Source organism: Plecotus auritus (assembly GCF_963455305.1).
Source record: "Plecotus auritus genome assembly, chromosome: 5".
Lineage (NCBI taxonomy): Eukaryota > Metazoa > Chordata > Mammalia > Chiroptera > Vespertilionidae > Plecotus > Plecotus auritus.
Window position 1 is genome coordinate 53944425 of NC_137776.1, and position 17442 is coordinate 53961866.

Consider the following 17442-nt stretch of genomic DNA (forward strand, 5'->3'; position numbering starts at 1 on the left):
GAGCAGATACACTAAAGAAAATACTAAAGAGAGTTTTGTTGTTGTTTTTTTTTTTTTTTTTCAGCAGAAGGAAAGTAGGTAGGTAGATTTATAAACAGGTAAAAAATTAGGAAGAAATCAAAAGCGTAAATATTTTGGCAAGTGTGAGTGTTGACTGTAATTATATCTTCCAGAGTTTAAAATATTTATAACATGAAAATATATAACAATAATAGCACAAAGGGTGAGAGGGGAGAAATAAAAGTATTCTCGTGTCCTAGCAATCTATAGCAACTGGTAAAAGTACTAATTTATTTCAGAATTTAATAAATCACAAAAGCATGTGGCAATTGCTGGGGCAACTACAAACTGTATAGTAACAAAATGTACAAAATGGGACAATACAAATAATGAATCCAAAGAAGTTATAAATTTAAATCCATATGTTGTATGTATGTGATTGTCAGACAGAGATGGTCAGACTAAATACAAAACAAAACTCATTTATATTCATTATTGAATATGATGTTACAGAAATATTAAAAGTAAAACAATAAAAAAAGATATACCATATAACCACTATCCAAGCAAAAGCCATTGTAGGCATAATATCAGACAAAGTGAACCTAAGGCAATTGTTGCTAGAAATTAAGGAGCCGATTTCATAATGATAAAAGGGATAATTTATGAAAATGCAGCAGTTTTAAATTTTAGGCAGCTAATATCCATCAAATAACCAAATAAAATAAAAACATATATAACAAAGGTTAACAGGAATAAAAGGAGAAGTAAACAAATTCATAATCATACTGAGTGATTTTTACACACCTTTCCAGGTAAATGATAGAAAAAAATCAGACAAAATAATTCAGTAGAGGTGTATTTTTAATGACATAATTAATAAACTTGACCTATTAAATAAAACCTTGCATCTAACCACTGAATAATGTACTTTATTTTCAACTACACATAACAATTACATTATATTCAACAAATGTTGAGCTAAGAAGTTCACCCAAAATGTTCAAGAATGAAAAGCATGCAGAGTATGTTATCTTAATGAAAGGAAATCCAATTAGAAATAAAAACAAATATATTTATAATCCTTCAATACTAGTATTTGGAAATTTAGCATAGTCTTAATTTCTAATAAGATAAAAAGAAGTCAGAATAGAAATTAGAAAATATTTTAATTGAATGGTAACAAAATTTAAAAAAAATTGTGGATGGTATCTTTTAGAGCGAAATTTATAGCCTAAGTACATTTACTTTAAAAAAGAATAAAAGCTAAAAATCAATTTTAATAATTTAGAAAATAATGGTAAATTAAAACTAAAGAAATAGGAAGAAGAACATGATAATTATAAAGGAAAGAAATAAATATTAAAGAACATATGAAGAGAAGATTTTTTAAAAAGCCAAAAGTTGGTTCTTTGAAAGATGGAATAAGTAAAAAAAGAAGTCACAAAATATGAATAATATGAATAAAAAAGAGGCCAAACTCTATCTGATAGAGTTTTAAAAGATAATATTAAATTATAGACAACTTTGTTAATAGACCTTAAATTTTATTGGAAATGGGCAAATTTCTAAAAAATTTGTGCTATAGAAACTGAAACAAGAACAGCAAATCTGAACTGTCCTTTATTTATTAAAAAAATTTAAAACATAATTAAAAACTTGTACCCAAAAAGCAACTCAGCTCCAGAAGTCTTCATTAATTAATTACCCAAATAATTAAGGAAATTTAACAATAATCTTAATCTCCACCAGAGATTTAAAAAAAGAGAAAACCATTTCTAACTTGTTTTAAGAGATTAGCATAATCTTATGATCAAAACCTAATAAGCACATTAAAAGAAAGAAAAATTACAAGCCAAATTCTTTCATGAACATATATGTAAAAATAGAAAACAAAATATTAAAAAACAAAATACTATAAAAAGAAAAAAGCTCTTAATAAGCCTGTATCTGTTAAACAAATTAATATCTTTAATTAAAAACTTTTGACCTAGGAAGACTTGAGTTCCAGATGGATTTACTAGTGAAGACTATCAATATTTATGGGTTAAATAAATCCACTCTCACAAAAATTCTTTTCAGAATGAATATTTCTTAACTTGTTTTATAAGGACAGAACTATCCTGATAACAAAGCCTGATGAATTACCCAGAAAGAGCACCAAACGTAAAAGAAGAAATATTGAGGGAACACTATGTTAACGTATATGATTGTCTAACCACTAAGCTGTACACCTGAAACCAATACAAAATAAAATTGAGAGATAAAAAATAAGGGAGTGACATTAAGATAACAAGAAAGAAAATTTAGAAATTTCAATATGTAATCCTCAGGAATTCAAGATAGCGAGAATAAAATATAGGAGGAGAAAATATTATAATGCTAAAAGCTGAAAATTTCCCTCAAATTTTATCAATTAAAGATATTAATAAATATATGAATCTTCAAATTACATTGGCATGAATTTTGATTAATAAAAGCAATTTCATGGCTAGACTAAAAAATTGAAAAACACCAAAATAATCTAAGGTAATCTATTAAAAATGTGGCTGAAATGAAGGCGTTGCTACTCACAGACCATACTAATAGAATTTCTCATATATTTTAAGGAAATAGAACACAAAATAATGAAGTAGGCAGAAGATGCAAATTTGTGGAAACAAATTCATTAATATGTGAGGAAGTCTAAATAAGTACTGCTATACAAATTCACAATCATAATACTGTTTAATTTGCTGACTGTCGATAAAGTAGAATTAAAATAGTGGAACAAAAATAACGTAAGAGGTGTTTTAGAAACTTCACTGTTGCAGGTAAAGTTATTGATTATATTTCACTAATTAAGTATGCATGTTAAAATTTAAGGGGAATCACAGAGAGAAGCAAGACAAAAGGAAGGAAAGAAGGAAAAAGAGAAGACAGTGGGTATCTTTCCAACCAGTAGAGATGGGGTAAAGAAAATAAAGATAAAATTAATGCAAAAGAGGACAAGAGGCAAGGAACAAAGAAAAACGTGTGTGTGGGGGGAGCATGAAATAACATGATAAAAATAAGATAAAATACATCTATATACTATAAAATAAATGTGAGTAGATTAAGATAGGCTATTAACAGAAAATGTCAGACTGGATTTTTTAAATTGAGGTATATGTATATCTTTTTAAAAACATATACCAAAAGGTAAGAACACAGACATCTTTAAAAATAGATGGGAAATGAGATCTCTGTAAACTATTAGCCTAAAACAGGGCAATGCAGCCTATTACTTTCAGATTAAATAGGGACAGATGTATTGATTTTACTGCTTATTCTATTGCCCAAGAACAATTAATCGCTGCTCATTGCCAACAGAATAAATTCCAGACTCTTCAGCAAAACTTTCAAGGTTCTTCACCTCTGGCAATACAACCTTCCTTTGGACAGTTAAGTCCATCTTTGATCTGTCAGCTGTTATCACAAATCTTATTATGTAGTAGACACTCAAATATTTAGTTCAGATTAAAGAAAGAAAAAAACACTACCCATACAATCATTGTAACATTTACTTTAATAACATACTCTTACCTTTTTCATAGGTATTTTTTTCTTTAAAAAGAATGGGAGGAGAAACATGTTTTATTGTCTATTTAATATATTGACAACTGAACAAAATTTCTTTCCCTCTTACCTCTTTCTATCCCTTTCTCCCATAGTTTCTGTAGATATTAACAGCAAAAGATGTTTTCCCCCAGAGGATCACACTTATAAACCATTTCCTCCCATTTATTATAGTATCCTACCTTTCTCTCCTTTCCCTAGTTTTCTTCCCTCTTCCTTCTCTCCATTTCATCTCCTCTCTATTTTTTTTATCCTTTCTTTTCTTTGCAAATTATTCTGTATTATACAAAGATCGGGAAAACAAGTGAGATGAGAGGTATTTAAGAATGGGGAGTTTGAGAATAGGAATCTTTCTTGTTTAAATTCATGACTTGATAATGACAAATTGAATGTTTATTTTATGGTGTCGAGTGTAAGCTGCCTCCCATTGGCCCAGATTAATGGTTCTTAACACAACAAGGCACATAGGATTCACCTGGGTCGGGGAGGGATATTTTAGGAATCCATACTATTTCCAAAACCAGCTCCATATTCACCTCATGCAGTATACAGTATATGAGGGGTGGTTACAGTGCCATGTTATGTGTGTGAGTATATATGTGTAATTTGAAAAGCTCTGTACACTATTCTTATGGAATCCCTTTTCCACCACCTTCTGACCTAGAAGAGAACCCCTGATATAAATGTGTCATTGTCATACTACAAGACGAACACCCCCAAAGCCATTAATATTGGTAACCTCATTTGTACATGATGAGTTATATGAGTTATAATTTCTAAAGGGAACAGGTGCATTTTCTGTAGAATATATTTTCCTATTGGGCAAGGATATCATTGACTCTCATTCCTTCATCTGAATCAGCACCAATAGGAGCCTTTAAACAATTAGATGCTTAAGTCTGATCTCCAGAAATACAAGTGCAGGTGGTCTGGTCTTGGTTCATGCATTGGCATTTTTAAAAAGTGTCTTGGGTAATTATAATATGGTGGCGAGTCTCAATCTGTCTTGAGAAGCATTTCATAAACTGCTCATAATTAAATGCAAAAACCAAATCTGTGTCATTTTGTTTGTGTTTTATGAAGTCTACAGATCTAAGCTCACTTTAAATTTTTGGCAAGTTAATTGTAGAAATAAATAGCTACTATAGTGGCAACAGATTATTAGGGGTTAAATGCACAAGTCCAGATTGTGACAAATAAGAAATTTGGTAAACAGAAAAGAAAGAAGATATCCTGGGTGAAAAATACTGAGAGCCCAAGGAAGAGGTGGAAAAGTAGATCAAGAATACATAGGGAAGAAACTAAAATGAAAAAGAGGAAAACAAAACAAAATAGTAAGTAGAGGGAAGGAGAAAGGATGCACCACTTAAAATGTTAGTCCATTTTTATTAATTTTTATAACTTTCCACTAACCAATATCATATCTAGGCTTTTGGCCTATATTAAAACTAGATATCCAGTACACTCTTCTTAATTAATTTCCATTCCATGAAAAAAATTTTAAAGATGAATTATTATATTTCATGTGTATTCTTTACATTAATTTTTTCTGATTGATCATTTTTACATGATAGAAATTTACCTTTTAATGTCATTTCAAAGGTAGAAACAAAGACAGAACAATTAAATACAAAAACAAAAGCAAAATCTTTATTCTTTTGGCTTGATTGTAATGTGGTTTACCGTTCTTTATGGTAATAGCATTTTCCTGCATGCATTTCACCAACACACTACAAGTCAATAGCTTTAGTATAAAGAATCTACATTTAATGTTGTTTGTGAAAGAAACACAAAATGTTTTGCTAGAACTGGTAATATAATTTCACTATCTGATTCTGTGGGCAGGGGGAAAAGCTTGGATCTCATATCATACCTGATACAGTTATAACGCCATGTGGGCCAATGAGAATAAGATCTATCTGTATAAACAAACACTAGAAAAGACTGATGATTTACTCAATATAAAGACTAGGTGGAAACATCTGATCAAGCAATGCCACGCATATCAACTGATCTTTCCTTAAGCCTTTCGATGATAAGGCATTACTTGGAAAGCAAATAAATGTTGGACTTAGTCTGATATTTGTCTCACATTGAATTGTGTGCAAAGTTTACAGTACTAATAAAAAAGCAGAAATCTACACTGCATCTTAGTCTTTGTTTCTTATTTTGTGAAGTGCCTTAATTTAAAAGTGCTAGGAACAGAAACTAACAATAGTGACTGTGACATCAACCTGAAGATATTCTTAATTTCTCATTTTATGTACAAAAGGCTGAAAATAAAATCAAATGAACTTTTTACAGTATTTATATTTTCTTAGAAAACTCTAACCATATATTTTCAACAGATTTAAGCGGCTTGCAACATGTTTGCTCAGTTGGGCTTTTTAACCTTAGTGTGTTCAATGGAGATTGGAAGAATAAAAAGCAAGAAGCTCTTCTTTGCTGCTGCCTATTGCTTCATGACATGAAGAATGAGGTCTTGGTAGAACAACTGGTTTCACTTTACCACTGGCGTATGGCTTCCCATATTAGACTTCTGAACAGTGGAAGGAGTAGGATACAGCAGCATAGGCGAGATAAACATGCAGCAGTGACAGCTTCAAACTATAATGGAACCAATTACATCATATTACCTGTTGAAAGCTGGCAAACTATACTTACTGTGGTACATATTTGATGCAATAAATACTGTGCTTAAGTCATCATTTTTGTTTGCTCAAACATGCACCACTGGGTAAAATTACTATTTACAAAGCAGACTTTTATTTTTTTAAATTGACATATACACTGTCAACCTTACCAAGAGCAGAAAATGGCTAAACAATACTGCAGGAAAAAGCATAATCAACTTTATAAAGTGGTGGTGAGGGATGCTTTTTGGTCAATTCAGGTTCTTAGAAAGGACTGATAGAATAGTTTTATTTTATGCCAAAGGGCACTTATCAAAAATGTTATAGTCATGCTGCCGAGATTCTGAATGACTATGTAATGGTGTGTGTATATACATCTATATGTATATACACGCACATATACATATATACATATATACATGTACATATAATGAATTATGTAAAAATAAAACAGTTCTTTAATGCTTGTGAATTCTATGGAACATTTACAGGCACATTAAAATTTTTCTGGATGAGACACCTTAAAAACATGAATAGCTATTTAAGCACCTCAAAAATCTAAAAACATCCTGAAACAAGAAGTAAACTCTTTCCTTTTGTGATATGATTTTTTTCATGTGTGAATGAGTAGTGCAGCATGCCTTCATTTAAAATATATCATTATACAGTAGAGAAATGTAAAGATTTCCTACCTTTAATCCCTCTCCCAAACATAAACCCATTTACAAAAATAGTCACATATAATAGTAAACAACCTGTGAATTAAAACCAAAAAAAAAAGCAATAAATTCACAGCGTACATTTTGTAGAAATATGGCAGGTGCGGCAGTTAAACATAAACAGTGGTGACCATTACTGTTATCAAGTGTCACGTGTTGAATTTACATAAAAATTTAACCTCCCTCCCCCCTTTAAATTGGTTCCTATAGTCTGAGTAGCCATTACATCTCTGCTCTTCAGCAGTGTCAGCTGGTTGTGAAAAGAGAAACCTCCTGTCAATGCTGATTTTCTGGTTTGTTGAGTCCCAGTTGGCTGACCAGAGGTCCCTGTCTTGTTAGAGGCACTGACCTAAAGTATACATTTGTAAAAACAGTCAGTTTGGCATAGACCTCCTGTGGGAGTCTTGTTGACACTAATACATCACCATCACAGGCTGTAAACAATTGATCAGAAAAGAAATATTGTTTCTTTTTTACTTTTTACTTTCCCTGATATCTTTCCCTTTGTCTTCCTTTTCTGATTTGTCTTTTTCAAATTTTTCTTTTTCCGGTTTGGTCACACTATCATAGGAAGGTGGAGATGTGGTAGAAGGTGTCACATCGGTTTTCTCTGGAGTTGAATTCTCATTTAGTTTATCAATAAGGATATCTTCTTTGATATCTTCTTTGATAGGTGTTCCGTGACCTTCTTTGTCTTTCTTATATATAGCTGAAACCTTTTTAACTTTTTGCTTCAAGAGGTAGCATCTATAAGCCCTCTGGATAATGGTAGCAGACACCTCCTCTTGTTTGCGTTTCAAAGTGGTGGTGATGGGTTCATAGGAGACTTTGGATGGGTTTGATGCCATGAATCGCTCTTCCATCTGTACTCGAAGGGCATCCATCTCTCCACTCTCACCCAAAACACGCTTTGTAAAGGCAAATAAAATGTCGAGGCAGTGGATCCGGTCCCCACTGACCATGGGCAGGTCCATGGCAATGAGCTGAACTTTGTTTGGTTTTGCTACCAGAAGAGGAGGATCCAGGGCAGCTGCAAAATCAGAGAGCTTGGAGAACTCTATAAACTGGGTGGCATCGGGGTCAAACTTCTCCCAGACCTCGTAGAACATCTCAAAGTCATCCTCACTCAGGGGCTCTGCACTTTCTTCAGTAGCGACACTGAAGTTCTCCAGGATGACAGCGATGTACATGTTCACCACAACCAGGAATGATATGATGATGTAACTGACGAAAAAGAAAATCCCAACAGATGGGTTCCCACAGTCTCCCTTAACTGAGCTTCCAGGGTGATCTTTTTCAGGGTCACAGTCTGGAGGTCCACTATTAAGAATAGGTGCTAGCAACCCGTCCCAGCCAGCAGAGGTGGTAATCTGGAACAGGCAGATCATGCTGTTGCCAAAGGTTTCAAAGTTGAACATGTCATCAATTCCAACTTCCCTCTTGACATAAGCAAAGTTGGACATTCCAAAGATGGCGTAGATGAACATGACCAGGAAGAGCAGGAGGCCGATGTTAAACAATGCAGGAAGGGACATCATCAGAGCAAAGAGCAGCGTGCGGATCCCCTTTGCCCCTTTGATCAGACGTAAGATTCGGCCAATCCTGGCAAGACGGATCACTCGGAACAGGGTAGGGGACACAAAATATTTTTCTATCAGCTCAGCCAGAAACATGCCTATGGAAAACCAAGAGACAACAACAAATATAGGGTTATAATTAACAGCAGCAAATAAAAATTTACATTGCTAAGATAAACGTTAACTAGTTTTATAAAACGTGAACGTGAAAATTAGTTATATACTAGTACATACATTAACACACACAAACCATCTGCAATATTTGTTCAGCAAAATAAAACTGGTATGTTTGGTGTTACAACATGAACACCTTTCTACTAACTGAAGGTATTAATAGCCATTTTTCCTAGTTTAAGAAAACCATCTATCAAAAGAAATACCCAACCACTGAAGGTCTAAATATGCCACAAAGTATAGGGCAGCCAAGCATAGAAATGGATTTATATTTCTAAAATACTAGTTCTGAAGAAATAATGGACAAAGCATGTGATTTTGGATCAGGAATATGAGAGTCTTTCGTCTTTTGAGATGGCTGTGACCCGTTTTATTTGGGAGGTGTAAAATGGTGTACAGGGGAGAATCCCAGCTTTGGAGACAGACATGCTTGGGACTGAATCCTGGCCCTCAATTTTATGTATTACTAAATGGTTATAATCCCTCATGTTATTGTTTTGTTGTTATTGTTGTTGTTTTGTTGTTGTTGAACTTAAAATTTACTGAATCTTTTCTTTGTGCTAGGCACAGTGCTAAGTGTATTTACTTATATACTCTCATTTAATCCTCACAACACTTCACAGAAATATTTTTTAGAAAACGAGGGATTTGGGAGGTGAAGGAACCTGCCACTGGTCACAGAGCTGGTAAGTAGTAGAAACAGGGTGGCCCCAGGCCAGGTCTTAATGACCCCAGAGTCTTATCCTTTAATCATTATATTTCTACCACATAGCTCTTTTGTGAGGACTAAATGAAACGGGACATTTTTTCAAAGTTCTGTTTTATCAGAGAAAGTGTATAAATAGTGTAAATAGTGCAATGCTATTTTTCTCTCTATGTGTATGTTCTTATTCCTCAAATAGGCAGAATCTTGTCTTAAATCTTTTGTTTTTGCTTCTAGCATCTCATTTAATGTCACATACATAAATAATTAATATGTATTGAAGATAATGAATCTGTTTTGAATTTTTGAACAAATGTCTACTTCTAAAGAATATTACAAACCACAGAAAACTATCTAAACTCAAAGAAGCTTATATGCATATGAATATATATATGCATGTATATAAACACACGTGTACTATTCCAATTATCAAGGATATCTTATTTATGGACTACTTCCAGTGATTTATATGTGTATGCATGTATGAATTATTTATTAAAAATCATACTTGTCTATATAACAGCAATATGACTATCTAAAATAAGACAAGATGATACATGAGAGCAGAAAAATAGAAATTCTGTTTTTATACATCATTTCATATATAGCATGCAATTAGAGAAATCATAAGCTGAAGAATCAACTGTTATATTTTTATTTGAGATTTCTGAATGAATGAGAAATATTTGTAAAAAACACTTTCAAAGTTTTATTTATTTATTTTTATTAAATTTATTGAGGTGACATTGGGCAACATGATCATATAGGGTTCAGGTGTGGATTTGTCTGTTACAAGATCTGTATATTGCAGCATGTATCCAGCACTCAAAATCAAATATTCTCCTGTCACCATATATTAGGATCCCTTTCTGCCCCCACCCCCTTCCTCTGGCAACAACCACACTGCTGTATGTGTTCATGAGTTTGTTTTATATCCCACATATGAGTGAAATCATATAATTCTTAGCTTTTTCTGACTGACTTATTTCACTTAGCATAATATTCTCAAGGACTATCCAATTGGAAGTATTTCATTCTTTCTTATGGCTAAGTAGTATTCCATTGTGTATATGTTCCACATCTTCTTTATCCAGTCCTCTATGGTGGGACACTGGTTGTTTCCATATTTGGCCACTGTGAGTAATGCTGCAATGAACATAGGGGTGTATATATCTTTGCGAATACATGATTTCAAGTTTTTTGGGTAATACCCAGGAGAGGGATTGCTGGGTCATATGGTAGCTCTATTCTTAATTTTTTAAAACTTTTTATTAATTAAGGTATTACATGTGTCCTTATTCCCCCATTACCCCCCCAACCACCCCATTCATGCCCATACCCCACGGTTGTCTGTGTCGATTGGTTAGGCTTATATGCATGCATACAAGTCCTTTGGTTGATCTCTCCCCCTTCCCCCCACCCTCCCCTACCTTCTCTTAGGTTTGACTTTCTGATCGATGTTTCTCTGTCTCTGGATCTGTTTTTGTTCATCAGTTTATGTTGTTCATTATTTTCCATAAATGAGTGAGATCATGTGATATTTATCTTTCTCTGCCTGGTTTATTTCACTTAGCATAATGCTCTCCAGCTCCATCCATGTTGTTGCAAATGGTAAGAACTCCTTTTTTACTGCAGCATAGTATTCCATTGTGTAGATGTACCACAGTTTTTGAATCCACTCATCTGCTGATGGGCACTTAGGCTGTTTCCAAATCTTAGCTATGGTGAATTGTGCTGCTATGATATTCTTAATTTTTTGAGGAATAACCAGACTGCTTTCCATAGTGGTTGTACCATTCTACATTCCCACCAGCAGTGAATAAGGGTTCCCTTTTTTCCACAACCTCTCCAACACTTGTTATTGCTTGTCTTATTGAGATTAGCCACTCTAACAGGTGTGAGGTCGTATCTCATTGTAGTTTTGATTTGCAACTCCCTAATTGCTAGTGAGGTTGAACATCTTTTCATATATCTATTTGCCATACATATGTCTTTTTGGGAGAAGTATATTTTCAAGTCCTCTGCCCATTTTTTTTATTGGGTTGTTTGTTTGTTTGGTGTTGAGTTTTATGAGTTCTTTATATGTCTTGGAAATTAAACCTTTGTTGGAGCTACTGTTTGCAAATATCATCTCCCATCTAGTTGGCTGCCTCTTTGTTTTGTTGTTAGTTTCTTTTGCTATGAAGAAGCTTTTTAGTTTGATATAGTCCCATTAACTTATTTTTGCCTTTACTTCCCTTACCTTTGGGGTCAAGTTCATAAAATGTTCTTTATGACCAATGTCTATAAGTTTGGTACCTATATTTTCCTCTTATTGTATGTAACTTATTCTTTTGGGTCTTACTTTTAGGTTTTTGATCCATTTTGAGTTAATTTTTGTACATGGGGACAAACTGTAACCCAGTTTTATTCATTTGCAGGTGGCTTTCAGCTTTCCCACCACCATTTGTTGAAGAGACTATCTTTACTCCAGTGTGTGTTTCTGGCTCCTTTGTTGAAAATTATCTGTCCGTATGCATGGCTTTATAGCTTGGCTCTCTATTATGTTCCACTGATATGTGTGTCTGTTTTTCTGCCAGTACCATGCTGTTTTGATTATCGTAGCTCTGTAGTATAATTTAAAGTACATGATACTTCCAGCTTTGTTCTTTTTTCTCTGGATTGCTTTGGCTATTGAGGTTCTTTTGTGGTTCCATACAAATTTGACGATTTCTCCTTCTATTTCTTTAAAAAATGACATTGGGATTTTGATGGGGATTGCACTAAATATGTATATTGCTTTGGGTAATATAGCAATTTTAACTATGTTGAGTCTTCCAATCCATGAACAAGGGATATTTTTCATTTTCTTGTGCCTTTTTCAATCTATTTTAATAATGCTTTGTAATTTTCAATATATAGGTCTTTTAGATTCTTTTTAAGTTTATTCCTAGGTATTTTATTCTTTTGGTTGCAATTGCAAAATGAATTGTTTTTGTTTTTTTTTTCCTCATTTATTTTTCTGAAGTTTTGTTAGTACACAGAAAGGTGGTGGATTTTTGCACATTGATTTTGTATCCTGTAACTTGACTATATTTGTTCATTGTTTCTAATAGTTTATTTTTATAAATTTAATTGAAACCACACACAAAAATCCCTAAACCAGGACACATAGCTTAAATAAAGAGGAAACAGAAGAAAGAAGTATGAAATACCACCAAACAAAAACATCAGAAAGAAACATAAGGGAAAAGGACCAATGGAGACACAGAGCTACCAGAAAACGAAAGATAAAATGGCTATAGGAAATCCTCATACATAAATAATTACCCTTAATGTAAACTATCTGAATTCACTAGTAAAGAGGCACAGAGTAGTAGAGTGGATAAAAAACAAACAAACCCAACTATATGCTGTCTACAAGGGACACATCTAAGCTGCAAAGACAAAGGTAGATTCAAAGTAAAAGGGTGGAAAATGATTCTCCAAGCAAACAGCATCCACAGAAAAGCAGGTATAACCATACTTATATCTGACAAAATAGATTTAAAAGTAACAAAGATAACAAGAGACAAAGATGTACAATTTATAATGATAAAGGGGACACAACATAACACTTCTTAATATATATGCACCCAACCAAGGAGTACCAAAATATATAATGAAACTACTCACAGAACTAAAGGGAGAAACAGATCAAAACACAATCAGAGTTGGGGACCTTACTACTCCATTGACAGCTCTAGATAGATCAACCAAACAGAAAATCAATAAATATCAGGACATCAGATTATACATTCTTCAGTGCACATGGAACATTCTCAAGGATAGACCATATGTTGAGTCACAAAACTAGCATCAACAAATTCAAGAATATTGAAATTATACCAAGCATGTTCTCAGACCACAATGCCTTGAAATTAGAAATCAGCTGCAAAAAAGGAAGTAAAGAAGTCCACAAATATGTGGAGATTAAAGAACATACTACTAAAAAACTGACTGGGTCAAAGAGGAAATAAAAGATGAGATGAAAAGATAGATAGAGATAAATGAAAATGACAATACAACATATCAAAATGTCTGAGATGCAGGGAAAGCAGTATGAAGAGGGAAGTTGATATCATTACAGGCCTATCTCAAGAAACAAGAGAAATCCCAAGTAAACAACTAACATCATATCTTAAAGAATTAGAAAAAGAACAAAAACAGCCCAAAATCAGAAGAAAGGAAATAATAAAAATTAGAGCAGAATTGAATGAAATAGAGAACAAAAAGACTACATAAAAAATTAATAGCCCTATCTGGTTTGGCTCAGTGAATAGTGTGTCAGCCTGTGGACGGAAGGGTCCCGGGTTCAATTCTGGTGAAGGGCATGTACTTTGGTGGCATGTGGGAGACAACCAATCGATGTGTTTCTCTCACATCGGTGTTTGTCTCTTCCTCTCTCTTCCACTCTCTAAAAGTCAATGTGAAAAATATACATGGGTGAGGATTTAAAACAATTCATAAAACAGAGTTGGTTCTTTAAAAAGATTAAGAAAATTGACAAACCCCTGGCTAGACTCACTATGGAAAAAAGGGAAAAGACCCATATAAACAAAATCAGAAATGAGAGAAGTCATCACAGACATCACAGATATACAAAGAACCATACTAGAATATTATGAAAGACTACATGCCACCAAAATCAATAATCTAGAAGAAATGGAAAAGTTCCTAGAAATATATAACTTTCCTAGACTAAATCATGAGGACTTGGAAAATCTAAATAGACTAATCAGCAGTGAGGAAATTGAAACAACTATCAAAAACCTCCCAAAGCCCTAACGGGTTTGGCTCAGTGGATAGAGCATCGACCTGTGGAATGAAGGGTCCCAGGTTTGATTCTGGTCAAGGGCATGTACCGTGGTTGCGGGCACATCCCCAGTAGGTGGTATGCAGGAGGCAGCTGATTGATGTTTCTCTCTCATTGATGTTTCTAACTCTCTATCCCTCTCCCTTCCTCTCTGTAAAAAATCAATAAAATATATATTTTTATAAAAACTCCCAAAAAACAAAAGTCCAGGATGAGATTGCTTCACCAGTGAATTCTACCAAAGGTTCAAAGAAGATTTAAAACCTATCCATCTCAAACTCTTCCAAAAAATTGAAGAGGCAATACTTCCTAACATATTTTTAGAAGGCCAATAAACCTTGATAACAAAATCTGGTAAAGATAACTCACAAAAAAAAGAAAAATACAGATCAATATCTCTGATGAATACAGATGCAAAAATCCTTAAAAAATATTAGCAAACCAAATACAACAGTACATCAAAAAATAATACATCACAATCAAGTGGGATTCATTCCAGGGGCACAAGAATGGTTCAACAGATGCAAATCAATCAATGTAATACACCACATTAACAACAACAACAAAGGATAGAAGTCATATGATCTTATCAATAGACACAGAAAAAGCATTTGGTAAGACATAACATCCATTTATGATCAAAACACTCAATAAAATAGGAGTAGACGGAGAGTATCCGAACATAATAAAGGCCATATGTGATAATCCTTCAGCTAATATCAAAGTTTTAGAACACAACTTTTCACTGATAACTTAATTGAATAAAAGTACCTCTTCTTACCTACAATGGATAGAATGACCACCACAAAATCAAAAATATTCCATCCAATGGTGAAATAGTAGTAACGAAGAGAGATTAGTTTTAGCACACATTCTCCAGTGAACAGGACGATAAACACCAGATTAATCCAGTACAGAATGTTTGTCATTTCTTGACTCTGGTCATCAGTTTCCACCATCATGGTGACCATGTTCAGGCAGATGAGGATCATGATGCTGATATCAAAGACTTGTTTGGTGACAAAATCAAAGACCATTCCTTGGAATTTGTTCTGGAACAAAGAATATGTAAAAGTTCATTTAGGAACTGGGGGGAAAATCAAGTTCAACTTATCTGATTTTAACACAGCAATATGAAAATGCAGCTTTTTTTTTTTTATAAAAACACACAATGTTTGTTTTATATTAGGAAGAATTTGATACATAAGATGTTAAAATAAGAAAAACTGGGTGAAGATTTTATGAGGTAACTCTTCTGTAATAAAATTATCTTTAAAAATTATAGTTCACAATTCAGATATTCCACCTTTGCCCAATTTATTTTGGACCTTATTTCTAAGCACTAATGGGCCTTATGTCTTGTTTATGAAATTAGGCCCTCATCTTATAAACCAATTCTGCTAACTGGACCATGTTTTGTTCTTTTTTGCCTGTTTCTGCTTTTTGTCTGAATCAAGCACTCTAAGGCATTGGCCATGACATAATTCTGCTAAGCTGTCCTCTACCTTCTCAATGACTGGTGCTCTGCTACCTATACTAGTACACTTCATCGTTTCCCGGTTCCATACATTCACAGGTATGGATTCTCTCTACTGGTGTTCTGACCTCACCACCTGGTTGTTACATTTTTATGCTTTTCTCTGAATACATATCCGGCCTGCTGGATTGGACTTAATAAATGCATCGAATTCCCGTTCCAAGGTCTTCCTTCTTCTTGCTTGCTGCAGTTTCCTTTCCCAGCAAGGTCTGGTTATGTTCCCTGTATTTCTACCTTTCTGATATTTCCTATCACTGTTCTATCATGTCATTTTAACTTGTTTATCTGTCTCCTCTATCTAAAACGGACTTCTCTCTCTGGTGAATTCTAACTCAGTTTTAAGTTTTAAGCACTCTGCTCTGAGAAAACTTTGTGCTCACATTTGTCATAATATTGATGACATTATATTGTCAATGATTTGCTCTTAGTTAAAGTTTCTCTTCCACTTGTTTGGAGCCTCTGTCAGGACAGAACACTGTCATTTTTCTCTCAGATACAGCACCTGGAGTGTAGTGGTTTCAGATGTGCTTAAAAGCAGAAACTTGGTCTTTATTTTCATGTTATTATGATCAATAAAAAGCATCTTAGAGTTCCTGCCCATATAGTTTCCTAATGGGTCACCTCTATGTAAAACTTCAATCCTCAGTCACTGATTGATGTCTCCAATTTAAATTCTAGGGTGTAGAATATGCTGGAGGAAGGGGTATAACCCTGGGGGCCTCGTTCACCAGAGTTTTATGTTCTATCACTTCATCTTAGCCCTTGATAATGATAAAAAAAAATCCTTTGTTCCTCAGTTGCTCCCAGGATAGTTCTCGCTTTCTCAGAAATTTCCCTGCTCTCTGCACTCCAGCCCTACTGGCCTTCCTACCTCAGGGCCTTCACATATGCATTCTCCTTTTCCTGGAGGACTTTTCTCTTTCCACTTTGCCTATTGATACCTTATCATTTTTCTTCAATCCTCAACTCATGCATCACTTCAGTGAAGCTTTCCCTAACTTTCCTATTAATGAGCTCCCTCCCCTTATCAGTTCTCACAGTCAAGTGGTGTATGTATTCTTTCTTGGATATTTCTATTAGTGTGACTTTTTGATTACAATTTGCTGCACTAAATAGACTCTGTGTTGTTCAACACTAAATTTCAAATGCTTGACATAGCATATTCTTTTTTTATAAAATATTTTAAATTGATTTTTAAAGAGAGAGTAAGGAAGAGGGAAAGAGAGATAAACATTGATGTGAGAGCCAAGCCCCTTACCAGGGGTTGAGCCACAACCTGGGCATGCGCCCTGACTGGAAATTGAGCTGTCATCCATTCAGTGCACAGGACAATGCTCAAATAACAGCCACACCGGCCAGGGCACACAGTACATTCTTAATGAATGACGGAATAAGGTAGATTATAATACATCATTTCCTAATCTGCCTAATTGTCACCAATAATATTATAGCTAAATGCCCTGATCTTTTCCCTGTATCCCTACACCTATCCATGTAAATCTGTGCCATTTGATGTAATTAAACAGCCTGTCTTTTTAAAAAATTTTTTCTCAATCATACCTTTCTCTATATACTGCCTTACTAATCAATCTCTTCCTTCTTTGATTTACCTCTTCCTCTAATAGGGAAGTGCCCAAGGCTTCATGCTCAGCACTTTTTTTTGGTCTA

General features: G+C 34.0%; 1 protein-coding gene across 6 annotated transcripts in view; it reads right to left on the reverse strand.

Moving 5' to 3' along the window:
- Positions 1-269: 269 nt before the first annotated feature.
- The window catches only part of LOC308247757 (sodium channel protein type 2 subunit alpha), a 129826-nt gene continuing 112653 nt past the window's right edge, over positions 270-17442 (reverse strand). For all 6 annotated transcript variants that reach the window (XM_080667277.1, XM_080667275.1, XM_080667276.1 and 3 more), the window contains 2 exons: positions 15019-15289; positions 270-8624 (listed from right to left, as the gene is read on the reverse strand). In XM_080667277.1, coding sequence (XP_080523403.1) covers positions 7423-8624; positions 15019-15289 — 1473 coding nt within the window. In that variant the 3' untranslated portion in view covers positions 270-7422. The remainder of the gene's footprint in view (positions 8625-15018; positions 15290-17442) is intronic.